The sequence below is a fragment of the Phyllobates terribilis genome, unplaced genomic scaffold, assembly GCF_046119375.1.
Source record: "Phyllobates terribilis strain yellow unplaced genomic scaffold, ASM4611937v1 Scaffold_2__4_contigs__length_985480577, whole genome shotgun sequence".
Lineage (NCBI taxonomy): Eukaryota > Metazoa > Chordata > Amphibia > Anura > Dendrobatidae > Phyllobates > Phyllobates terribilis.
The window spans coordinates 944742773-944769310 of record NW_027362762.1 but is presented as its reverse complement, the minus strand read 5'-3'; the positions used below and the strand labels follow the sequence as shown (position 1 = coordinate 944769310).

Here is a 26538-nt window from a genome sequence, read left to right as displayed (position 1 = left end):
TAAGTCCAAGATTCTGTCCTCTCCTGATACATTTTATAATATATATTTATAGTGATCAGAGTTCAGCCACCACTAGAGGGAGCTAAAGAGCTAACTGCATACTGATTACACATTAAACTCTATAAAAAAAAAGGATGCAGTGAGCTCCCTCTTGTGGTGGCCAATTGCAGTGGATTATCTTAACTCGGCTTATGCAGGAGATGTGGAACCCTGTATCAGAGTTCCAAATCTGACTGCTATAAAGATATATTATGAAAGTGTGATAAATTATGATATTTTAGTGTTAGGGGATGCCGAGTCACAGGCATAACTATAGGTCCTCATCGTAAAAAAAAGATTTATTTTTTTTCAGTTTCACTTTACACCTCTAGTGCTGAAATCTATTTTACTATTTATATGAGACTGGGACAGAGAAAAGAACAGTATTATTAACTTACCACAAAGTGAACTTGTTGTTGTTGCTTTCGTGGTTGTCGTTTTTGGCTTTGTAGTTGGCGCTTTTGTTGTTGGCTTTGTGGTTGGTGTTGTTGGCTTTGTGGTTGATGCTGTTGTTGTTGGCTTTGTGGTTGTTACTGATGTTGGTGTTGTGTTTGTTGATGTAGTGGTTGTTGCTGTTGATTGTATTATGCTTGTTGCTGATGTTGCTGGCAATGTGGTCATTGATGGCATTGTTGCTGTTGTTGTTGGAGCAGTAGGTATGACAGGACTTGAAAGAACACTTGTGGTTGTGGAACTGACAGATGTCTCAGCTGGGCTACTTGTTGTAGATGGTTCTGTAGAATTGTTTCCAGCTGTGCTTAAACTAGTATTGGCCTTACTTGTTGCTACTGGTGAGGTTAAGCTTGAAGAGGGTGTTGTGGTGGTCATTTCTGTAGAACTTGAAACAGTGCTTATAGTTGTGTATTTGACAGATGTGCTAGTTGTTAGATCAGTAGTAGTAGTGGTAAAAGTGGTTGCAGTTAATGTGGTACTTGCTGTAGAAGCTTCTGTTGAATTGATCCCAGCTGTGCTTAGGATAGTACTGGTATTATTCAATGTGGGAGATAAAGTTGAGCTTAACGAGGGTGTTTTTGATGTTAATGTAGATGAAGAACTTGGAAGGATGCTTGCCCCTGTTGAATTGACAGATGTGCCAGTTGGTAGTTCTGTGGTAGAAGTGGTCTTGGCAGTATCTAATGTGGTACTTGCTTCTGTAGAATTGTTCCCTGCTGTGATTACACTAGTACTGGTGTTGTCACCTCCTCCTGTTGTTGTAACCAAAGAAGGCGTTGATGTTGTTGAGGTTAATGTAGATAAAGAAGTGGAAAGGATACTTGTGGATGTTGGGTTGACTGTTGTGCCACTTGGCACAGAAGTGCTTGTGGCTGTATCTAATGTGCTACTTGCTGTAGAAGCTTCTGTAGAATTGTTCCCTGCTGTGATTACACTAGTACTGGCATTATTTGCTGTTGCTGGTGTAGTCAATCTTGAAGAGGATGTTGTGGTGTTGCTGGTGGTGGTCGTTTCTGTCGATGTAGGACTCGAAACAGTGCTTGTAGTTATAGAGCTGACAGATGTGCCAGTTAGTTCAGTAGTAGTATTGGTGGAAGAAGTGGTTGTATCTAATGTGGTACTTGCTGTAGAAGCTTCTGTTGAATTGATCCCAGCTGTACTGGTATTGTTTGTTGAAGATCCAGTTGAGCTTAAAGAGGATGTTGTTGTTAATGTAGATGTAAAACTTGAAAGGATGCTTGTCTCTGTTGAGTTGATAGATGTGCCAGTTGGTAGTTCAGTGGTAGTAGTGGTAGTAGTGGTTGTGGCAGTATCTAATGTGGTACTTGCTGTAGAAGCTTCTGTAGAATTGTTCCCTGCTGTGATTACACTAGTACTGCTGTCACCTGCTCCTGTTGTAGTCAAAGAAGCTGTTGATGTTACCATAGATGAAGAAGTGGAAAGGATACTTGTTGATGTTGAATTGACACTTGTGACACTTGGTACAGAAGTGCTGGTGGTATTAGTGGTTGTTGCGGTATCTAATGTGGCACTTGCTGTAGAAGCTTCTGTAGAATTATTCCCAGCTGTGTATACACTAATACTGCTGTCACCTACTCTTGTTGTTGTAACCAAAGAAGTTGTTGATGTCAACGTAGAAGGAGTACCAGATGTGACAGGAGTTGGTGCAGTAGAGGTCGTTGTCGAAGTGGTTCCAGCAGTATCTAATGTGGTACTTGCTGTAGAAGGTTCTGTAGAATTGATCCCAGCTGTGTTTAGACTAGTACCAGTAATATTTTCTGTCGTGGATGTAGTTGAGCTCAAAGATGATGTTATAGTTGTTGTTGTGTTGGTAGTAAAAGTAACGACTGGTGTTGACGTCAGTTTTGACTCTGTTGAGTCAACTACAGTGTTTGAAATAGTTGTAGGCATGTTAGCCGATGCAGAAGTGCTAAAACTGCTCGCAGTAGATTCAAGAGCCACTGGAGGTATTGTAGAGGAAGATGTGAGGCTTGCAGTCGGGACACCTGTCGTCTCATATGTACTAGTAGTTTGCACTGCATTCGTAGAAATTTGGCGAGTTGTGATGGTTTGTGATACTGTTGATTGCACATTGGTCTGTGCACTCAGAGAAGAGCTCTCTGGAAGATTTGTCGACTCTGATATCGAAGATTCTGAAGCTGTGGGCCAAACTGTTGTCAGACTACTTGTAGAAGCAGACGTAGGGACACCTGAAGTCTCTGAAATGGTGTTTGGTAGTAATGTAGTTGTAGATTCAGTCATAATGGTTGATAATTGACTAATCATGGCTTCAGAAGTTGGCACACCAGATGTTGTGGAGCTTGTAGTAGACAAATCTGTGTTTGTTCCAGTGGTCGTAGACGGAAAGGATGTTACTACTGAGGCTATCAGTGAACTTGTAGTAGTAAGCATGTTCTGAGGGCTTGTAAATGATGATGTGGATGCAGTTGGACTAATTGATGAGCTTGGTGATGGTGTTTCAGAGAACACGGTATTGGGTGATGTCTCGACAATTGAAGATGTTACAGTGCTACCTTCTGTAGACAATGTTTCTGTGATTGCTTCAGTTGTAAGTACTGTGGGGTATACTGTATCTATCGATGAGCTAACAATTAATCCACTTGTTGCAACAGTAACTGAACTTGTCCCAGTGGGTGGTTCTGAAGGACTTGAAGATGATGATGAAGATGAGGTTGCTGAAGTCACAAAATATGAAGATGTAGAAGATTCTGTAGTTGTTACTGAGGATTCTTGGTTTGACCCAGTAGAAGCTGCCATGGTGGATGTCACAACTGGACTTGTCTTAAGAGATGTGTCTGTAGGACTCAAAGTAAATGCTTCAGAAGTCAATGAAGAGCTTGGGGATGATGTTACAGCAGTAGAGGTTTCAGTAAATGTAGCTGAAGATAATAAATTGGTTGATGTCACTGAAGATGTTTCAGGGGTTGAGAAAACTGTATAGAAACTGTCTGTAATGGGTGAAGACACAAAAACCGGAGAAGTAAAAGGCTTCCCAGTGGTTGTTGCAGATTCTGATTGTGTCACACTGGTGGGAATTTCAGTAGATGTGGCTGAAAGAATTAGAGAAGTTGATAAAGATGAGGATTCTACATTACTTGATGTTACTGAAAATGTTTCAGCTGTTGAGAAAACTGAGGACATACTTTCTGTGATTGCTGAAGAATCAAAAGCAGCAGAAGTTACAGATTTAGCAATGGTTGATATAGATTCTGATTGTGTGACACTGGTGGGTATTTCAGAGGATGTTCCTGCAGAACTTAGAGAAGGTGATATTGATGTGGATTCAAAGTTACTTGATGTTACTGAGATTGAGATGTCTGTGGACAAATTTTCCAAGGTGGCTAAAGATACAAGATCTGGAGAAGTTTCATGTTCTGATTGTGTCACACTGGTTGGGATCTTGGTAGATATGGCTGACGAACTTTGAGAAGTTGACAGTGATATAGTCTCAAAGTTACTTGATGCCAGAGAAGATGTTTCAGAGGTGGAAAAGTCTGTGGTGATACTGCCAGTGGATGGTATGGTTGATAACTGTAAGTTATTTGATGTTGCTGTAGATGTTTCAGTGGATGAGAAATATGTGGAGACACTGTCTGTAGTCATTAAAGAAATAAGATCTTTGGAGGTTACAGTTTCAGCAGTGGTTGTATCTGATTCTGGTTGTGTCACACTAGTGGGGTTTTCTGTGGATGCTGCAGAAGAACTTAAAGAAGGTGATACTGATGTAGATTCAGATTTACTTGATGTTGCTGAAGATATTTCAGAGGTTGAGAAGTCTGTGGAGACACTGTCTGTAGTGGTTGAAGAAACAATAACTTGAGAGGTTGTAGAATCAGCAGTGGTTGAAGCCGAATCTGGTTGTGTCACACTGGTGGGGTTTTCTGTGGATGCTGCAGAAGAACTTAAAGAAGGTGATTCTGATGTAGATTCAGAGTTACTTGATGTTGCTGAAGATGTTTTAGAGCTTGAGAAATCTGTGAAGACAATGTCTGTAGTAGTTGCAGAAATAAGAACTTGAGAGGTTATAGGTTCAGAAGAGGTTGTAGATGATTCTGGTTGTGTCACACTAGTGGGGTTTTCTGTGGATACTGCAGAAGAACTTAAAGAAAGTGATACTGATGTAGATTCAGAGTTACTTGATGCAGCTGAAGATGTTTCAGAGTTTAAGAAGTGTGTGGAGAGACTATCTGTAGTGGTTGAAGAAATAAGAACTTGAGAGGTTATAGGCTCAGCAGCAGTTGTACCCGATTCTGGTTGTGTCATACTAGTTGGGTAATCTGTGGATGCTGCAGAAGAACTTAAAGAAGGTGATAATGATGTAGATTCAAAGTTACTTGATGTTGCTGAAGATGATTCAGAGGTTGAAAAGTCTGTGAAGACACTACCTGTAGTGGTTTCAGAAATAAGAATTTGAGAGGTTATAGGTTCAGCAGAGGTTGTAGCCGATTCTGCTTGTGTCACACTAGTGGGGTTTTCCATGGATGCTGCAGAAGAACTTAAAGAAGGTGATGGTGATGTAGATTCCGAGTTACTTGATGTTGCTGAAGATATTTCAGGGGTTAAGAAGTCTGTGGAGACACTGTCTCTAGTGGTTGAAGAAATAAGAACTTCAGAGGTTGTAGGTTCAGCAGTGGTTGTAGCTGATTCTGGTTGTGTCACACTAGTGGGGTTTTCCGTGGATGCTGCAGAAGAACTTAGGGAAGGAGAAACTGATGTAGATTCAGAATTACTTGATGTTGCTGAAGATGATTCAGAGGTTGAGAAGTCTGTAGAGACATTGTCTGTAGTGGTTGAAGAAATAAGAACTTGAGACGTTGTAGGTTCAGCAGTGGTTGTAGCCGATTCTGGTTGTGTCACACTAGTGGGGTTTTCAGTGGATGCTGCAAAAGAACTTAAAGAAGGTGATAGTGATGTAGATTCAGAGTTACTTGATGCTGCTGAAGATGTTTCAGAAGTTGAGAAGTCTGTAGAGACACTGTCTGTAGTGGTTGAAGAAATAAGAACTTGAGAGGTTGTAGGTTCAGCAGTGGATGTAGCCGATTCTGGTTGTGTCACACTAGTTGGGTTTTCCGTGGATGCTGCAGAAGAACTTAAAGAAGGTGATACTGATGTAGATTCAGAGTTATTTGATGTTGCTGAAGATGTTACAGAGCTTGAGAAGTCTGTGGAGACACTGTCTGTAGTTGTTGAAGAAATAAGAACTTGAGAGGATGTAGGTTCAGCAGGGGTTGTAGCCGATTCTGGTTGCGTCACACTAGTGGGGTTGTCTGTGGATGCTGCAGAAGAACTTAAAGAAGGTGATAGTGATGTAGATTCAGAGTTACTTGATGTTACTGAAGATGTTTCAGAAGTTGAGAAGTCTGTAGAGACAATGGCTGTAATGGTTGAAGAAATAAGAACTTGAGAGGTTGTAGGTTCAGCAGTGGTTGTAGCCGATTCTGGTTGTGTCACACTAGTGGGGTTTTCCGTGGATGATGCAGAAGAACTTAAAGAAGGTGATAGTGATGTAGATTCAGAATTACTTGATGTTGCTGAAGATGTTTCAGAGGTTGAGAAGTCTGTGGAGACACTGTCTGTAGTGGTTGAAGAAATAATAACTTGAGAGGTTGTAGGTTCAGCAGTGGTTGTAGCGGATTCTGGTTGTGTCACACTAGTGGTGTTTTCCGTGGATGCTGCAGCAGAACTTAGGGAAGGAGAAACTGATGTAGATTCAGAATTACTTGATGTTGCTGAAGATGATTCAGAGGTTGAGAAGTCTGTAGAGACATTGTCTGTAGTGGTTGAAGAAATAAGAACTTCAGACGTTGTAGGTTCAGCAGTGGATGTAGCCAATTCTGGTTGTGTCACACTAGTTGGGTTTTCCGTGGATGCTGCAGAAGAACTTAAAGAAGATGATCCTGATGTAGATTCAGAGTTATTTGATGTTGCTGAAGATGTTACAGAGCTTGAAAAGTCTGTGGAGACACTGTCTGTAGTAGTTGAAGAAATAAGAACTTGGGAGGTTGTAGGTTCAGCAGTGCTTGTAGCCGATTCTGGTTGTGTCACACTAGCTGGGTTTTCCGTGGATGCTGCAGAAGAACTTAGGGAAGGTGAAACTGATGTAGATTGAGAGTTACTTGATGTTGCTGAAGATGTTTCAGAGGTTGAAAAGTCTGTGGAGACACTGTCTGTAGTGGTTGAAGAAAATAGAACTTGAGAGGTTGCAGGTTCAGCAGTGGTTGTAGTCGATTCTGGTTGTGTCACACTAGTGGGGTTTTCCGTGGATGCTGCAGAAGAACTTAAAGAAGATGATACTGATGTAGATTCAGAGTTACTTGATGTTACTGAAGATGTTTCAGAAGTTGAGAAGTCTGTAGAGACAATGGCTGTAGTGGTTGAAGAAATAAGAACTTGAGAGGTTGTAGGTTCAGCAGTTGTTGTAGCCAATTCTGGTTGTGTCACACTAGTGGGGTTTTCCTTGGATGATGCAGAAGAACTTAAAGAAGGTGATAGTGATGTAGATTCAGAGTTACTTGATGTTGCTAAAGATGTTTCAGACGTTGAGAAGTCTGTAGAGACATTGTCTGTAGTGGTTGAAGAAACAAGAACTTTAGAGGTTGTAGGTTCAGCAGTGGTTGTAGCGGATTCTGGTTGTGTCACACTAGTGGGGTTTTCCGTGGATGCTGCAGAAGAACTTAGGGAAGGAGAAACTGATGTAGATTCAGAATTACTTGATGGTGCTGAAGATGATTCAGAGGTTGAGAAGTCTGTGGAGACATTGTCTGTAGTGGTTGAAGAAATAAGAACTTGAGAGGTTGTAGGTACAGCAGTGCTTGTAGCCGATTCTGGTTGTGTCACACTAGCTGGGTTTTCCGTGGATACAGCAGAAGAACTTAGGGAAAGTGAAACTGATGTAGATTCAGAGTTACTTGATGTTGCTGAAGATGTTTCAGAGGTTGAAAAGTCTGTGGAGACACTGTCTGTAGTGGTTGAAGAAAATAGAACTTGAGAGGTTGTAGGTTCAGCAGTGGTTGTAGTCGATTCTGGTTGTGTCACACTAGTGGGGTTTTCTGTGGATGCTGCAGAAGAACTTAAAGAAGATGATACTGATGTAGATTCAGAGTTACTTGATGTTGCTAAAGATGTTTCAGAAGTGGAGAAGTCTGTGGAGACATTGTCTGTAGTGGTTGAAGAAATAAAAGCTTGAGAGGTTGTAGGTTCAGCAGTGGTTGTAGCTGATTCTGGTTGTGTCACACTAGTTGGGTTTTCCGTGGATGCTGCTGAAGAACTTAAAGAAGATGATACTGATGTAGATTCAGAGTTACTTGATGTTGCTGAAGATGTTTCAGAGGTTGAGATGTCTGTGGAGACATTGTCTGTAGTGGTTGAAGAAACAAGAACTTGAGACGTTGTAGGTTCACCAGTGGTTGTAGCCGATTCTGGTTGTGTCACACTAGTGGGGTTTTCAGTGGATGCTGCAGAAGAACTTAAAGAAGGTGATAGTGATGTAGATTCAGAGTTACTTGATGCTGCTGAAGATGTTTCAGAAGTTGAGAAGTCTGTAGAGACACTGTCTGTAGTGGTTGAAGAAATAAGAACTTGAGAGGTTGTAGGTTCAGCAGTGGATGTAGCCGATTCTGGTTGTGTCACACTAGTTGGGTTTTCCGTGGATGCTGCAGAAGAACTTAAAGAAGGTGATACTGATGTAGATTCAGAGTTATTTGATGTTGCTGAAGATGTTACAGAGCTTGAGAAGTCTGTGGAGACACTGTCTGTAGTTGTTGAAGAAATAAGAACTTGAGAGGATGTAGGTTCAGCAGGGGTTGTAGCCGATTCTGGTTGCGTCACACTAGTGGGGTTGTCTGTGGATGATGCAGAAGAACTTAAAGAAGGTGATAGTGATGTAGATTCAGAGTTACTTGATGTTACTGAAGATGTTTCAGAAGTTGAGAAGTCTGTAGAGACAATGGCTGTAATGGTTGAAGAAATAATAACTTGAGAGGTTGTAGGTTCAGCAGTGGTTGTAGCGGATTCTGGTTGTGTCACACTAGTGGTGTTTTCCGTGGATGCTGCAGCAGAACTTAGGGAAGGAGAAACTGATGTAGATTCAGAATTACTTGATGTTGCTGAAGATGATTCAGAGGTTGAGAAGTCTGTAGAGACATTGTCTGTAGTGGTTGAAGAAATAAGAACTTCAGACGTTGTAGGTTCAGCAGTGGATGTAGCCAATTCTGGTTGTGTCACACTAGTTGGGTTTTCCGTGGATGCTGCAGAAGAACTTAAAGAAGGTGATACTGATGTAGATTCAGAGTTATTTGATGTTGCTGAAGATGTTACAGAGCTTGAAAAGTCTGTGGAGACACTGTCTGTAGTAGTTGAAGAAATAAGAACTTGGGAGGTTGTAGGTTCAGCAGTGCTTGTAGCCGATTCTGGTTGTGTCACACTAGCTGGGTTTTCCGTGGATGCTGCAGAAGAACTTAGGGAAGGTGAAACTGATGTAGATTGAGAGTTACTTGATGTTGCTGAAGATGTTTCAGAGGTTGAAAAGTCTGTGGAGACACTGTCTGTAGTGGTTGAATAAAATAGAACTTGAGAGGTTGCAGGTTCAGCAGTGGTTGTAGTCAATTCTGGTTGTGTCACACTAGTGGGGTTTTCCGTGGATGCTGCAGAAGAACTTAAAGAAGATGATACTGATGTAGATTCAGAGTTACTTGATGTTACTGAAGATGTTTCAGAAGTTGAGAAGTCTGTAGAGACAATGGCTGTAGTGGTTGAAGAAATAAGAACTTGAGAGGTTGTAGGTTCAGCAGTTGTTGTAGCCGATTCTGGTTGTGTCACACTAGTGGGGTTTTCCGTGGATGATGCAGAAGAACTTAAAGAAGGTGATAGTGATGTAGATTCAGAGTTACTTGATGTTGCTAAAGATGTTTCAGACGTTGAGAAGTCTGTAGAGACATTGTCTGTAGTGGTTGAAGAAACAAGAACTTTAGAGGTTGTAGGTTCAGCAGTGGTTGTAGCCGATTCTGGTTGTGTCACACTAGCTGGGTTTTCCGTGGATACAGCAGAAGAACTTAGGGAAGGTGAAACTGATGTAGATTCAGAGTTACTTGATGTTGCTGAAGATGTTTCAGAGGTTGAAAAGTCTGTGGAGACACTGTCTGTAGTGGTTGAAGAAAATAGAACTTGAGAGGTTGTAGGTTCAGCAGTGGTTGTAGTCGATTCTGTTTGTGTCACACTAGTGGGGTTTTCTGTGGATGCTGCAGAAGAACTTAAAGAAGATGATACTGATGTAGATTCAGAGTTACTTGATGTTGCTAAAGATGTTTCAGAAGTGGAGAAGTCTGTGGAGACATTGTCTGTAGTGGTTGAAGAAATAAAAGCTTGAGAGGTTGTAGGTTCAGCAGTGGTTGTAGCTGATTCTGGTTGTGTCCCACTAGTTGGGTTTTCCGTGGATGCTGCTGAAGAACTTAAAGAAGATGATACTGATGTAGATTCAGAGTTACTTGATGTTGCTGAAGATGTTTCAGAGGTTGAGGTGTCTGTGGAGACATTGTCTGTAGTGGTTGAAGAAACAAGAACTTGAGACGTTGTAGGTTCACCAGTGGTTGTAGCCGATTCTGGTTGTGTCACACTAGTGGGGTTTTCAGTGGATGCTGCAGAAGAACTTAAAGAAGGTGATAGTGATGTAGATTCAGAGTTACTTGATGCTGCTGAAGATGTTTCAGAAGTTGAGAAGTCTGTAGAGACATTGTCTGTAGTGGTTGAAGAAATAAGAACTTGAGAGGTTGTAGGTTCAGCAGTGGATGTAGCCGATTCTGGTTGTGTCACACTAGTTGGGTATTCCGTGGATGCTGCAGAAGAACTTAAAGAAGGTGATACTGATGTAGATTCAGAGTTATTTGATGTTGCTGAAGATGTTACAGAGCTTGAGAAGTCTGTGGAGACACTGTCTGTAGTAGTTGAAGAAATAAGAACTTGAGAGGATGTAGGTTCAGCAGCGGTTGTAGCCGATTCTGGTTGCGTCACACTAGTGGGGTTTTCTGTGGATGCGGCAGAAGAACTTAAAGAAGATGATACTGATGTAGATTCAGAGTTACTTGATGTTACTGAAGATGTTTCAGAAGTTGAGAAGTCTATAGAGACAATGGCTGTAGTGGTTGAAGAAATAAGAACTTGAGAGGTTGTAGGTTCTGCAGTGGTTGTAGCCGATTCTGGTTGTGTTACACTAGTGGGGTTTTCCGTGGATGATGCAGAAGAACTTAAAGAAGGTGATAGTGATGTAGATTCAGAATTACTTGATGTTGCTGAAGATGTTTCAGAGGTTGAGAAGTCTGTGGAGACACTGTCTGTAGTGGTTGAAGAAATAATAACTTGAGAGGTTGTAGGTTGAGCAGTGGTTGTAGCGGATTCTGGTTGTGTCACACTAGTTGGGTTTTCCGTGGATGCTGCAGAATAACTTAGGGAAGGAGAAACTGATGTAGATTCAGAATTACTTGATGTTGCTGAAGATGATTCAGAGGTTGAGAAGTCTGTAGAGACATTGTCTGTAGTGGTTGAAAAAACAAGAACTTGAGACGTTGTAGGTTCAGCAGTGGTTGTAGCCGATTCTGGTTGTGTCACACTAGTGGGGTTTTCAGTGGATGCTGCAGAAGAACTTAAAGAAGGTGATAGTGATGTAGATTCAGAGTTACTTGATGTTCCTGAAGATGTTTCAGAGGTTGAGAATTCTGTAGAGGCACTGTCTGTAGTGGTTGAAGAAATAATAGCATGAGAGGTTGTAGGTTCAGCAGTGGGTGGAGACGATTCTGGTTGTGTCACACTAGTGGGGTTTTCTGTGGATGCTGCAGAAGAACTTAAAGAAGATGATACTGATGTAGATTGAGAGTTACTTGATGTTGCTAAAGATGTTTCAGACGTTGAGAAGTCTGTAGAGACATTGTCTGTAGTGGTTGAAGAAACAAGAACTTGAGAGGTTATAGGTTCAGCAGTGGTTGTAGCCGATTCTGGTTGTGTCACAGTAGTGGGGTTTTCCATGGATGCTGCAGAAGAACTAAAATAAGATGATACTGATGTAGATTCAGAGTTACTTGATGTTGCTAAAGATGTTTCAGAAGTTGAGAAGTCTGTGGAGACATTGTCTGTAGTGGTTGAAGAAATAAAAGCTTGAGAGGTTGTAGGTTCAGCAGTGGTTGTAGCCGATTCTGGTTGTGTCACACTAGTTGGGTTTTCCATGGATGCTGCTGAAGAACTTAAAGAAGATGATACTGATGTAGATTCAGAGTTACTTGATGTTGCTGAAAATATTTCAGAGGTTGAGATGTCTGTGGAGACACTGTCTGTAGTGGTTGAAGAAATAATAACTTGAGAGGTTGTAGGTCCAGCCGTGGTTGTAGACGATTCTGGTTGTGTCACACTAGTGGGGTTTTCCGTGGATGTTGCAGAAGAACTTAGGGAAGGAGAAACTGATGTAGATTCAGAATTACTTGATGTTGCTGAAGATGATTCAGAGATTGAGAAGTCTGTAGAGACATTGTCTGTAGTGGTTGAAGAAACAAGAACTTGAGACGTTGTAGGTTCAGCAGTGGTTGTAGCCGATTCTGGTTGTGTCACACTAGTGGGGTTATCAGTGGAGGCTGCAGAAGAACTTGAAGAAGGTGATAGTGATGTAGATTCAGAGTTACTTGATGCTGCTGAAGATGTTTCAGAAGTTGAGAAGTCTGTAGAGACACTGTCTGTAGTGGTTGAAGAAATAAGAACTTGAGAGGTTGTAAGTTCAGCAGTGGATATAGCCAATTCTGGTTGTGTCACACTAGTTGGGTTTTCCGTGGATGCTGCAGAAGAACTTAAAGAAGGTGATACTGATGTAGATTCAGAGTTATTTGATGTTGCTGAAGATGTTACAGAGCTTGAGAAGTCTGTGGAGACACTGTATGAAGTGATTGAAGAAATAATAACTTGAGAGGTTGTAGGTTCAGCAGTGGTTGTAGCGGATTCTGGTTGTGTCACACTAGTGGGGTTTTCCGTGGATGCTGCAGAAGAACTTAGGGAAGGAGAAACTGATGTAGATTCAGAATTATTTGATGGTGCTGAAGATGATTCAGAGGTTGAGAAGTCTGTAGAGACATTGTCTGTAGTGGTTGAAGAAATAAGAACTTGAGAGGTTGAAGGTACAGCAGTGCTTGTAGCCGATTCTGGTTGTGTCACACTAGTGGGGTTTTCCGTGGATGCAGCAGAAGAACTTAGGGAAGGTGAAACTGATGTAGATTCAGAGTTACTTGATGTTGCTGAAGATGTTTCAGAGGTTGAAAAGTCTGTGGAGACACTGTCTGTAGTGGTTGAAGAAAATAGAACTTGAGAGGTTGTAGGTTCAGCAGTGGGTGTAGTCGATTCTGGTTGTGTCACACTAGTGGGGTTTTCCGTGGATGCTGCAGAAGAACTTAAAGAAGATGATACTGATGTAGATTCAGAGTTACTTGATGTTGCTAAAGATGTTTCAGACGTTGAGAAGTCTGTGGAGACATTGTCTGTAGTGGTTGAAGAAACAAGAACTTGAGAGGTTATAGGTTCAGCAGTGGTTGCAGCCGATTCTGGTTGTGTCACACTAGTTGGGTTTTCCGTGGATGATGCCGAAGAACTTAAAGAAGATGATACTGATGTAGATTCAGAGTTACTTGATGTTGCTGAAGATGTTTCAGAAGTTGAGATGTCAGTGGAGACGCTGTCTGTAGTGGTTGAAGAAATAAGAGCTTGAGATGTTGTAAGTTCAGCAGTGGTTGTAGCCGATTCTGGTTGTGTCACACTAGTGGGGTTTTCTGTGGATGCTGCAGAAGAACTAAAAGAAGATGATACTGATGTAGATTCAGAGTTACTTGATGTTGCTGAAGATGTTTCAGAGGTTGAGATGTCGGTGGATACACTGTCTGTAGTGGTTGAAGAAATAAGAACTTGAGAGGTTGCAGGTTCAGCAGTGGTTGTAGCCGATTCTAGTTGTGTCACACTAGTGGGCTTTTCCGTGGGTGCTGCAGAAGGACTTAAAGAAGGTGATAGTGATGTAGATTCAGAGTTACTTGATATCCCTGAAGCTGTTTCAGAGGTTGAGATGTCTGTGGAGACACTTTCTGTAGTGGTTGAAGAACTAAGATCTTGAGAGGTTGTAGGTTCAGCAGTGGTTGTAGCAGATTCTGGTTGTGTCACACTAGTGGGGTTTTCCGTGGATGCTGCAGAATAACTTAGGGAAGGAGAAACTGATGTAGATTCAGAATTACTTGATGGTACTGAAGATGATTCAGAGGTTGAGAAGTCTGTGGAGACATTGTCTGTAGTGGTTGAAGAAATAAGAACTTGAGAGGTTGTAGGTTCAGCAGTGGTTGTAGCTGATTCTGGTTGTGTCACACTAGTTGGGTTTTCCGTGGATGCTGCGGAAAAACTTACGGAAGTTGAAACTGATGTAGATTCAGAGTTACTTGATGTTGCTGAAGATGTTTCAGAAGTTGAGAAGTCTGTGGAGACATTGTCTGTAGTGGTGGAAGAAATAAGAAATTGAGAGGTTGTAGGTTCAGCAGTGGTTGTAGCCGTTTCTGGTTGTGTCACAGTAGTGGGGTTTTCCGTGGATGCTGCAGAATAACTTAGGGAAGGAGAAACTGATGTAGACTCAGAATTACTTGATGGTACTGAAGATGATTCAGAGGTTGAGAAGTCTGTGGAGACATTGTCTGTAGTGGTTGAAGAAATAAGAACTTGAGAGGTTGTAGGTTCAGCAGTGGTTGTAGCTGATTCTGGTTGTGTCACACTAGTGGGGTTTTCTGTGGATGCTGCAGAAGAACTAAAAGAAGATGATACTGATGTAGATTCAGAGTTACTTGATGTTGCTGAAGATGTTTCAGAGGTTGAGATGTCGGTGAAGACACTGTCTGTAGTGTTTGAAGAAATAAGAAATTGAGAGGTTGTAGGTTCAGCAGTGGTTGTAGCCGTTTCTGGTTGTGTCACACTATTGGGGTTTTCTGTGGATGCTGCAGAAGAACTTAGGGAAGGTGAAACTGATGTAGATTCAGAGTTACTTGATGTTGCTGAAGATGTTTCAGAGGTTGAGATGTCTGTGGATACACTGTCTGTAGTGGTTGAAGAAATAAGAACTTGAGAGGTTGCAGGTTCAGCAGTGGTTGTAGCCGATTCTAGTTGTGTCACACTAGTGGGCTTTTCCGTGGGTGCTGCAGAAGGACTTAAAGAAGGTGATAGTGATGTAGATTCAGAGTTACTTGATATCGCTGAAGCTGTTTCAGAGGTTGAGATGTCTGTGGAGACACTTTCTGTAGTGGTTGAAGAACTAAGATCTTGAGAGGTTGTAGGTTCAGCAGTGGTTGTAGCGGATTCTGATTGCGTCACACTAGTGGGGTTTTCCGTGGATGCTGCTGAATAACTTAGGGAAGGAGAAACTGATGTAGATTCAGAATTACTTGATGGTACTGAAGATGATTCAGAGGTTGAGAAGTCTGTGGAGACATTGTCTGTAGTGGTTGAAGAAATAAGAACTTGAGAGGTTGTAGGTTCAGCAGTGGTTGTAGCCAATTCTGTTTGTGTCACACTAGTGGGGTTTTCTGTGGATGCTGCAGAAGAACTAAAAGAAGATGATACTGATGTAGATTCAGAGTTACTTGATGTTGCTGAAGATGTTTCAGAGGTTGAGAAGTCTGTAGAGACACTGTCTGTAGTGGTTGAAGAAATAAAAACTTGAGAGGTTGTAGGTTCAGCAGTGGTTTTAGATGATTCTGGTTGTGTCACACTAGTGGGGTTTTCTGTGGATGCTACAGAAGAACTTAAAGAAAGTGATACTGATGTAGATTCAGAGTTACTTGATGTTGCTGAAGATGTTTCAGAAGTTGAGAAGTCTGTGGAGACAATGTCTGTAGTGGTTGAAGAAATAAGAACTTGAGAGGTTGTAGGTTCAGCAGTGGTTGTATCTGATTCTGGTTGTGCCACACTAGTGGGGTTTTCTGTGGATGCTGCAGAAGAACTTAAAGAAGATGATACTGATGTAGATTCAGAGTTTCTTGATGTCGCTGAAGATGTTTCAGAGGTTGAGATGTCTGTGGAGACAATGTCTGTAGTGGTTGAAGAACTAAGAACTTGAGAGGTTATAGGTTCAGCAGTGGTTGCAGCCGATTCTGTTTGTGTCACACTAGTGGGGTTTTCAGTGGATGCTGCAGAAGAACTTAAAGAAGATGATCCTGATGTAGATTCAGCGTTACTTGATGTCGCTGAAGATGTTTCAGAAGTTGAGAAGTCTGTAGAGACACTGTCTGTAGTGGTTGAAGAAATAAGAACTTGAGAAGTTGTATCCGATGCTGGTTGTGTCATACTAGTGGGGTTTTCCGTGGATGCTGCAGAAGAACTTTGGGAATGTGATACTGATGTAGATTCAGAGTTACTTGATGTTGCTGAAGATGTTGATGTATCATCAGTTGAGCATGTAGTAGTTGACGTAGCTGTGGTACTTGTAACACATGTAGAGTCTCCTTGATTTGTAACAACTGTAAAACATATAACATCATAAACAAATCAAACTTTGACAAACTTTATTAGTAATTAAAGTATGCATTTTAACAAATGATATTGATTACTATGATTACTCATCAGCTTGTAGTATTATTTTGTCCTTGACATTCACACCCATTTTCATAGTGCCTGACCCTAGGTAATAAAGGATCCCCTCACTTAAACTACTTAATCAGATGGACCATCACTAAAAAAGGACAGCATAGAGGTCCAGTTGTTAGAATTTGTTTTGTAGCAATTACGTTACACATTTGAATCTCTCTAGGAAACCTTGCATGGAGCCTTTAAGTTTTTCCCATGCTTGTGCAAGTTTATGTTTTCGACAATCCAAAAACACACATTAGTTAACTGGCTTGCTGTGAAATTGGATGCTGTGTGTAGGAGTAATTGGATTTTTAGCTGAATAATGTGAATATCTACAAGTGATCTTCAATGTGCCATGTTATTCCGAAACATCTCCAAAGGGGGAAATGGCTTCTCCATTTTGGAGAATCCCTATGTTTTGAAAAGGTTTTATGACATTAAGCTGATAGAAAACTGTCAACCCAAAACCCCTAGTAATCAGCTGTAATCTAGGGAAACGTGGTGGTAAGTGTTCAATTTCCCTGCAGCGCCACCACAGAGGAACTCAAATATTACACAGTGTCCATTCAGATCTTTGGGTTACTGTATAATCCTGGACAGGATAGGTCCTCCAGACATTGGTGGTGTTTATAATTGCTCTCCCCTCTACTCAAAAGGTGAAGATCATAAACATCAGGACTCCAGTATCACTATTATGGAGTTTCAAATGGGTTTTCTATATTGGATAATACCTTTAAAAGACAAAATAGGTCCTAGTTCTTCACTTGTATCCTGCCTTCAGTTTACAGCTAGTTTAATTTAAGTTGGAGACCTAAGAAAGGTTGGGGACAATCCCACTGAGCCTAGTGTCTAATTTTAATCAGATTTTTTTTTAAAAAAATGAAATCTCCCATGTAATTGATCATTAATATTGTACATTCTTAGAAAAAGAAGAACGGATCATAGGCTTTTTAGTAGTATCATCCTAAGCACTTTCCGTAAGTTCTTCCGGGCAGCCTCTTCAAAACCTATGAGAGCACACTGAGCACACCGAAAGTAGAGGACACGGCTCTGGTAAAACACAAAGGACTAACACACAAAGCTCTTCTCAAACAAGCAAAAAAAATAGAACATTGACATTTTCATCACACGGAACTCTCCTATATTGAGAAACACAAAGAAGAGAGACACATTCATCCTGACCCTGCCCTCCCTAACTTCATATTTTATATTTGGATTGTGTCATGTGTTTGCTTTGTGCTTTGCGAGAGGGGAAGATAACACAATTGAGAGGTAATAAACCAATACAAACAGGTAAAACTGCATAAAACCGCATTAAACTGTACAGTCATCTCAGATTATCAAAGAACCAAATGCAAAATCAGAAGACATTTCTTAATCGCAATAGGACATTTGCCCTTTGTGCACATACCAAACTTCTGAATTTTCAGGTTACAGCATACTCAATCCCTTCTTAGGAAATTGTAGACACAAGATAGGTATCTTGTGCATAGACTTCATAGCTTTGGTCTTTTCCTTTTCACCTACATGACTGCAGAGTGGACAGGCTCTTATCAGTGTCACAAATTCCCTGTGCTGATCCTTCTCCCCTCTCACAGCATGCAGTCTCAGAGATACACTGTGAGACTGAAGCTGCAGCTTCATCCCCCTCCTCTCCCTTCCTCTTTTTCTACTATTTAGTGTACAAATCTAGACAGTTTTTTTTTCGCTACTGCAGAGTCTCACGAAATTTTACAGAGAGCCTGCAGGCAGGAAACAGGGAGCTACAGGTTGATGCAAGGTGAGAAAGATGATCCTTCTTTCTATTTAGGTATATTACAGTTGTTTTAATATACAGATTTATTACTGATTTATGTTAATAAATAAAGATACCACCAAGAAGGAAACAGACAGAACTGCGCAAGGTATCATTAGCATAAGATGGAGCTCCGTTCTCAAAACAGGATATGTCCGTTTTATATATTTAGCTACGTCATTCACATGTAAACCGCCATGGAATAAATGGCGCTATAATAATAACTATTATTAATCTCTATCTCCTATGGCCTCATATACTTAACAGCACCATACATAAAGGATTATCATTTTACAGTCATTTCTTTGTAAAAAAAAAAAAAAAAATAGAAGCAAAAAAGTAAGACAAAAGTAACTTAAATTAGTTAAGGGGTTATCCTGTAATTATACTGTTAGAGTTCTGGAATTTCAACACAATTATTTTCCTCTTCAGTGCTGTTAAAAACAAGAACCGGACGTTGTAACATCTTCCAAATACGTGAAAAACAGGTCGGCTGTGACTATTCTGCACGATTTTTGCAGTCTCACTTCAAGCTTCTGATACATCTTAGCTCTGGCCTCACTGATATCTGAGCTGTCCCTGGCTATGTCCTCACTGCAAACATTTACACCTTATGCATCAGATCCTTCTTTAGGATTAATATTTAACTGTAGATTCCTTATACTCATATTCAGTATCTACTTTCACAAGTTTACGACACAGAAGATGACTATCACCAATATTGACCATTACGTGCTGCCAAGTAAAAGCATTTTTATTTGCACATAATACGTATAAAATCTACCCTGTGAGTAATGTTTTCCGAGAAATGCTTCAAGGAATCGTCTCGGCAAGGCAGCCTGCACACCCTATGAGGGCTGCCCCATTTATAGGGTTATTCCCAACAAGTGGATAGATTATATCTTAAATTGGGAATACCCTTTTAAGTGAATACCTGCAATACCAGACACAACCTATGGACCGGAGTGGCGCTATTTTTGAAATTAAACAGCGATGACCTGACGGCTCCTTTCTGAATTTTTCTATTATCCTACTGCCTTATTGGGAGATCTAATCGGACAAAATGTGATGAGTTGATATTTCCAAACTATTGCATCAAAGCCAATAATAATCTTTTCTATTTCAATAACAGCAGGAAAAATAATTATCTCCCCCCATATATCTTCTTTAATACAGGTAAGAAATGGAGTAGACCTCGCGATCAACTCATGTGTCGACCAATAAGGTAACATTCCCATTATTGGGGGTCAATAAAAATCTCTCAAATCTAGAAGTCTAGATATTTTCTGCAAATCCATTTTTTCCCGCAATATATTGAGCATGCGGTGGATTGGGAAATCTATAGCGTGCTCATATTTCTGCAGTGATTTTTTTTTCCCGCTGGGTGTGGTAGAAGTTTTGAAAACACCTGTCCACTTGTAAGATAATGTAAAATTCTGCACCGCAAACATGTGACTACATGTGAACACATCCCGATACTCTTCTCCATTCCTAACCAGTAAACCTCAACCCATAAACTTCCTTCTTAATCAGGACACATGTATTAGGTATTCAAAAGCTCTAAAACTACATTTTTAGAATTATTAATAATTGTTATTATTATATTATAATATATTATTTTATTATTATTATTTTATAATAATACAATTATATTAGATAGCAAGTATAAGAAATAAATAACAGATTTATTATATATAATATTATATATAATAACTATATAATAAATAATACATCTTTAAATTATAATAAATAATAATATAAATATATATCAAGACTTCAAATAAAGGTTTTAATAGATTGCAAAATAGTAAAATAATAGGACAAAGATAACACACTGACTATTATATTTTTTTTCATCATTTTGAAATCATTCTAGGCATTTATGCTTTTTTCATCTTTTATCAATAGTACATTGTATTATTATTATTATTTTCAATAATATTGTAATTTTGTAGGTCTAAAAAAATAATAGCAATAATAATGCAAAGAATAAGTATAATAACAATGAATTATAATTAACAGTTAATTGTTTATTTTATAGTTATATATATTTTTTTTTATTTCAGGCATAGATATACTTGAAATTCAAAAAAAATGATATTACTTGAAATAAAAAAAAAATTGTTAATATTACCAAAAAATAGTAATAATTAAAAATAAAATATCAATAATAATAATAATAATAATAATAATCCTATATGAACATCCTTATATTAAACTTTTAATTATCGTTAGTTTTTCTTTCACTTACGTAAATCATAAACCTGAGTATGAACACTCATTTCAGTTCCATTATATATATATATATATATATATATATATATATATATATACTAGCTAAAAAAATCTGTTGCCAAAAGGACATTTACTTTTTCAGGTGGCATATTAAAAATGATATTCAGACATGTAATAAAATGTTAAAATGTGACCATAAGTAATATTGTAGACAATTATCTATTTTCTTAATAATAATAATAATAATAATAATGGATAAATAAATTATTAAAAAATGAATCTAAATGAAATAGATGTATAAAAGTGTGAGATATAACTTACGCGAGCTGAGGGCAATAATAAGCAATAAATAGATCCTGGCTCCCATGGCAGGCAGTGTGTGTATCTCGGGGAGGGCACTGTCTGCTCCAGCGCTGCAGTGTGGGGTTATGAAGCCTCTGTTACAGGTGGGTGAGGCCACCACTGAGCGCACGGAGCAGGAAATCTCTCAGGAGGAACCTGTCCTCGGTAATACCTGTGTTTGGCCACTGACGGTACAATCAGGTTATAAATATCCTACAGCGACGCGTTTCTATCAGATGTTTATTGTCTATTTGTCTTCCTCTTACGAAATTGGACGGTTGCCCTGTGGAGGTGTGAGAGCCCGGGCATCCAGGTATAGATAAGTCACATTGTCACCAAGAACTTCCTAGTGAGTAATTACAATGGCACATACAGGATGCTCCCTGCACCGGCTACTGCTGTTACTACATACTACACCCTATAGGTGATATGGACCATACTGGTATAATCTGGGCATCTTCTGTATATAATTATATATGTATAGTTGGCACAAGGGGTAGGTAGGATAGGCACCTGCCTGCAGAGCTACCTCTTGCCTACCTTGGAAAAGATTGCTGAATGCCTCCGGCCACCCCCGGCGCCTTCCTTTGGCCGCAGACATTCAGCACACTGACGGCTGGGGTACAGGCAAACAGGGGAGCAGTGTCAGTCACTCACACCGCTCACCCCTCTGCCTGCGCCCCGGCTGTCGCTATCCCCCTGCACTCAGTTGTATTCGCGTCAGTAAGATGCAAATATAATTGATGTGCTGCCGCCGGCACAGGGGCAGAGGAGCTGTCATCAGCCCCCTGCTCCGCTGGAATCGACCTCCAACAAGACACAGGCTACTTCTGGTCTGCACCTTGTTGGAGAAGGCGCACGCAGGGGGGCGTCTGATGGCACGATGCAGTGATATCATCACGCCATCAAGCGACCACTGCTGCGCAGAGGAGACAGTGGATGGGGAGCCTGGATTAGGTGAGTATAAGTTTTTTTTTTCAATTCTTATATTATTTGTACATGCTGTGCAGGGGAAGATAAAATTAAGGGCAGTGCAGGGGGGGGGGCATAAGATTAGGGACTGTGCAAGGAAGCTAAGAAATGAAAGGCTGTGCAGGAGGGGGCCATAAGATTAGGGGCTGTGCGGGGGGGGGGGGGGGCATAAATTGAGGGGCTGTGCATGTGGGCCATGCAGGGAGGGATGAGATGAGAGGCTGTGCAGTGGAGTCATAAGATGCGGGGGGGTATGACTTGAGAGGCTGTGCAGGCGGGCATGAGATGAGGGGCTGTGCAGAGGGAGCATGAGATGAGGGGCTGTGCAGAGGGAGCATGAGATAAGGGGCTGTGCAGGGGGCCATGACATGAGGGGCTCTGCGGGAGGGGCCATAAAATAAGGGGCTGTTTGGGGGGCCATGAGATGAGGGGATGTGCAGAGGGGCCATGAGATGAGGGGCTGTGCAGGGGAGGCATGAGATGTGGGGCTGTGCTGGGGGCATGAGATGAGGGGCTGTACAGGGGGGCATAAGATGGGCTGTGCAAGGGGGCCAAGAGTTGAGGGGCTGTGCAGAGGGGCCATGAGATGAGGGGCTGTGCAGGGAGGCCATTAGCTGAGGGGCTGTGCAGGGGAGGCATGAGATGTGGGGCTGTACTGGGGGCATGAGATGAGGGTCTGTACAGGGGGGCATAAGATGGGCTGTGCAAGGGGGCCAAGAGTTGAGGGGCTGTGCAGAGGGGCCATGAGATGAGGGGCTGTGCAGGGAGGCAATTAGATGAGGGGCTGTGCAAGGGGACCATAAGATGAGGGGTTGTGCCAGGAAGGCATGGGATAAGGGGCTGTGCGGGGGGGCCATAAGATGTCGGGCTGTTCCAAGGTAGCAATGGATGAGGGGCTGTGCAGAGGGAGCCACAACAAGAGGGGCTGTGCAGATGGGGCATGAGATGAGGGGCTGTGCGGGGTGTCCATGAGATGAAGGGCTGTGGGGGGGGCATGAGATGAGGGGCTGTGCATGGGGTCTATGAGATGAGGGGCTGTGCGGGGGGCATGAGATGAGGGACTGTGATGGAGGGGCATGAGATTAGGGACTGTGCAGGGGGGCTATAAGATGAGGGGCTGTGCAGGGGGGCCATGACATGGGCTGGTAAGGGGGACATGAAATGAGGGAAGGTGCGGGGAGGGGCATGAGTGGGTACTTGTGTTTCTGATGATGTATTCATGTATTGATGGTGGTTCTGGTGATGTATTTATGTACTAAAGGTGGTTGTGGAGACAGTGCATGAATACACTACCAGAACCACCATCAGTTTTGTGCAAGCTATATTTGTCCCATGACGGATACAAAACCTATCAAACGTATCCCTTTATCTATAATGGATACCTATTAATTTTCCATTAGGGTATCAGCCAAATGCTGGACACCTTAATTGAAACCAAAGAGCCCCATTATAGTTAAGCTACATTAGTTTCCTTGACTCTCCTTAGGTTTGACATTAAAAATATAAGACATCAGGGATGAATATTTCTATTTTTCCCCCATATTGTGTAAGTGATCAGCAAAAAAATATTGATTTTATATCTAACTTTGAAATTGTACCATCGGTCAAGTCACATCCTGAGAGTACACCACTTTTTTTTACTTTTGCTGCCATTTTTGGGTGAAAATGGTAACAATTCTAGTGCAAGTGGTCATCAGAGCTCGTTATCTAACCCATTTGAGGCGGGGAGGCGCTTTAGGGGTATAACAAGCTGGCATAACCTAGGCATCTACTGAATATAAATATATATGTACAGCTGGCATAACCTGGGCATCGCCTGAATATAATTATATATATACAGCTGGTATAACCTGTTCATCTCCTGCATATAATTATATATGTACAGTTGGTATAACCTGGGCATCTCCTGTATATAATTATATATGTACAGCTGCTATAACCTGGATATCTTCTGAATATAATTATATATGTACAGCTGTTATAACCTGGGCATCTTCCGTATATAATTATACATGTACAGCTGTTATAACCTGGGCATCTTCCGTATATAATTATACATGTACAGGTGGCATAACCTGGGCATCTCCTGTAAATAATTATATATGTACAGCTGCTATAACCTGGATATCTTCTGAATATAATTATATATGTACAGCTGTTATAACCTGGGCATCTTCCTTATATAATTATACATGTACAGCTGGTATAACTTGGGCATCTTCTGTATATAATTATATATGTACAGCTGGCATAACCTGGGCATCTCCTGTAAATATATATGCACAGCTGGTATAACCTAGGCATCTCCTGTATATAATTATATATCTACAGCTGGTATAACCTGGGCATCTCCTGTATATAATTATATACAGTGGGTACGGAAAGTATTCAGACCCCTTTAAATTTTTCACTCTTTGTTTCACTGCAGCCATTTGGTAAATTCTAAAAAGTTCATTTTGTTTTTCATTAAAGTACACTCTGCACCCCATCCTGACTGAAAAAAACAGAAATGTAGAATTTTTTGCAAATTTATTAAAAAAAAAACCCTGAAATATCACTTGGTCATAAGTATTCAGACCCTTTGCTCAGTATTGAGTAGAAGCCCCCTTTTGAGCTAGTACAGCCATGAGTCTTCTTGGGAATGATGCAACAAGTTTTTCACACCTGGATTTGGGGGTCCTCTGCCATTCTTCCTTGCAGATCCTCTCCAGTTCCGTCAGGTTGGATGGTGAACGTTGGTGGACAGCCATTTTCAGGTCTCTCCAGAGATGCTCAATTGGGTTTAGGTCAGGGCTCTGGCTGGGCCAGTCAAGAATGGTCACAGAGTTGTTCTGAAGCCACTCCTTTGTTATTTTACCTGTGTGCTTAGGGTCATTGTCTTGTTGGAAGGTGAACCTTCAGCCAAGTCAGAGGTCCAGAGCACTCTGGAAGAGGTTTTCATCCAGGATATCTCTGTACTTGGCCGCATTCATGTTGAATGCTGAAAAACACCCCCATTGCATGATGCTGCCACCACCATGTTTCACTGTTGTGATTGTTTTGGGCATGTGATGAGCAGTGCCTGGTTTTCTCCACACATACTGCTTAGAATTATCACCAAAAAGTTCTATCTTCATCTCATCATACCAGAGAATCTTATTTCTCATAGTCTGGGAGTCCTTCATGTGTTTTGAGCAAACTCTATGTGGGCTTTTATAAGTCTTGCACTGAGGAGAGGCTTCCATCGGGCCACTCTGCCATAAAGGCCCAACTGATGGAGGGCTGCAGTGATAGTTGACTTTGTGGATCTTTCTCCCATCTCCCTCCTGCATCTCTGGAGCTCAGCCACAGTGATCTTGGGGTTCTTCTTTACCTCTCTCTCCAAGGCTCTTCTCCCACGATTGCTCAGTTTGGCTGGACGGCCAGGTCTAGGAAGACTTCTGGTGGTCCCAAACTTCTTCCATTTAAGGATTATGGAGGCCACTGTGCTCTAAGGAACCTTGAGTACTGCAGAAATTCTTTTATAAGCTTGGCCAGATCTGTGCCTTCCCACAATTCTGTCTCTGAGCTCCTTGGGCAGTTCCTTTTTCTTTATATAATTATATATGTACAGCTGATGTAACCTGGGCATCTCATGTATATAACCAGATAAGTACAGTGGGGAAAAAAAGTATTTAGTCAGCCACCAATTGTGCAAGTTCTCCCACTTAAAAAGTTGAGAGAGGCCTGTAATTGACATCATAGGTAGACCTCAACTATGAGAGACAAAATGAGAAAACAAATACTGAAAATCACATTGTCTGATTTGGAAAGAATTTTTTATTAAATTTTGGTGGAAAATAAGTATTTGGTCAATTCCAAAAGTTCATCTCAATACTTTCTTATATAACCTTTGTTGGCAATAACAGAGGTCAAACGTTTTCTGTAATTCTTCACAAGGTTGGCACACACTGTTGCTGGTATGTTGGCCCATTCCTCCATGCAGATCTCCTCTAAAGCAGTGATGTTTTGGGGCTGTCGCTGGGCAACACGGACTTTCAACTCCTTCCAAAGGTTTTCTATAGGGTTTGGATCTGGAGACTGGCAAGGCCACTCCAGGACCTTGAAATGCTTCTTACGAAGCCACTCCTTCGTTGACATGGCGGTGTGCTTGGGATCATTGTCATGCTGAAACACCCAGCCACGTTTCATCTTCAATGCCCTTGCTGATGGAAGGAGGTTTGTACTCAAAATCTCATGATACATGGCCCCATTCGTTCTTTCATGCACATGGATCAGTCGTCCTGGTCCCTTGGCACAGAAACAGCCCCAAAGCATGATGTTGCCACCCCCATGCTTCACAGAAGGTATGGTGTTCTTTGGATGCAACTCAGCATTTTTTCTCCTCCAAACACGCCAAGTTGTGTTTCTACCAAACAGTTCTACTTTGGTTTCATCTGACCATATGACATTCTCCCCGTACTCTTCTGGATCATCCAAATTCTCTCTAGCAAACTTCAGACATGCCCAGACATGTAATGGCTTAAGCAGGGGGACACGTCTGGCACTGCAGGATCTGAGTCCCTGGCGGCGTAGTGTGTTACTGATGGTAACGTGGGTCCCAGCTCTCTGCAGGTCATTCACTAGGTCCCCCTGTGTGGTTTTGGGATTTTTGCTCACCGTTCTTGAGATCATTTTGACCCCACGGGGTGAGATCTTGTGTGGAGTCCCAGATCGAGGGAGATTATCAGTGGTCTTGTATGTCTTCCATTTTCTAATTATTGCTCCCATAGTTAATTTTGTTACACTCACTCCTGGACTGACTGGCGTGAGCGTGGTTAGTGATCCCACTGGACCATGAACCGAGGAGTACCTGGAGGGGCGTGACTAAGTATCAACCCGGTCCGACCAAGGTCGCACGGCGGCTCAGTCGACTCCGTGAACCAGGGAGGAACCGAGCAGAGGGACCAGGTGCTACTCCAGGTCAGACCCCAGTCACAGCTGTTGACCCAAACTGGGGAATGCAGGAACAGGCAAGTTAGACTAGCATATAGACAGGTGTGTATTGGCAGGCGCGGCTGGTATGCAGACAGGTGGGCACTGGCAGG

At 41.5% G+C, this 26538-nt stretch overlaps 1 protein-coding gene across 1 annotated transcript in view; it reads right to left on the bottom strand.

Annotated features, from left to right (window-relative positions):
• LOC141238891 (uncharacterized) overlaps positions 1 to 20679 on the bottom strand; it is a 63912-nt gene extending 43233 nt beyond the window's left edge. Inside the window, exons 1-2 of the mRNA XM_073668488.1 lie at positions 20480 to 20679; positions 438 to 16019 (exon numbers count right to left, since the gene is read on the bottom strand). Coding sequence (XP_073524589.1) covers positions 438 to 16019; positions 20480 to 20525 — 15628 coding nt within the window. The 5' untranslated portion in view covers positions 20526 to 20679. The remainder of the gene's footprint in view (positions 1 to 437; positions 16020 to 20479) is intronic.
• Positions 20680 to 26538: the final 5859 nt, after the last annotated feature.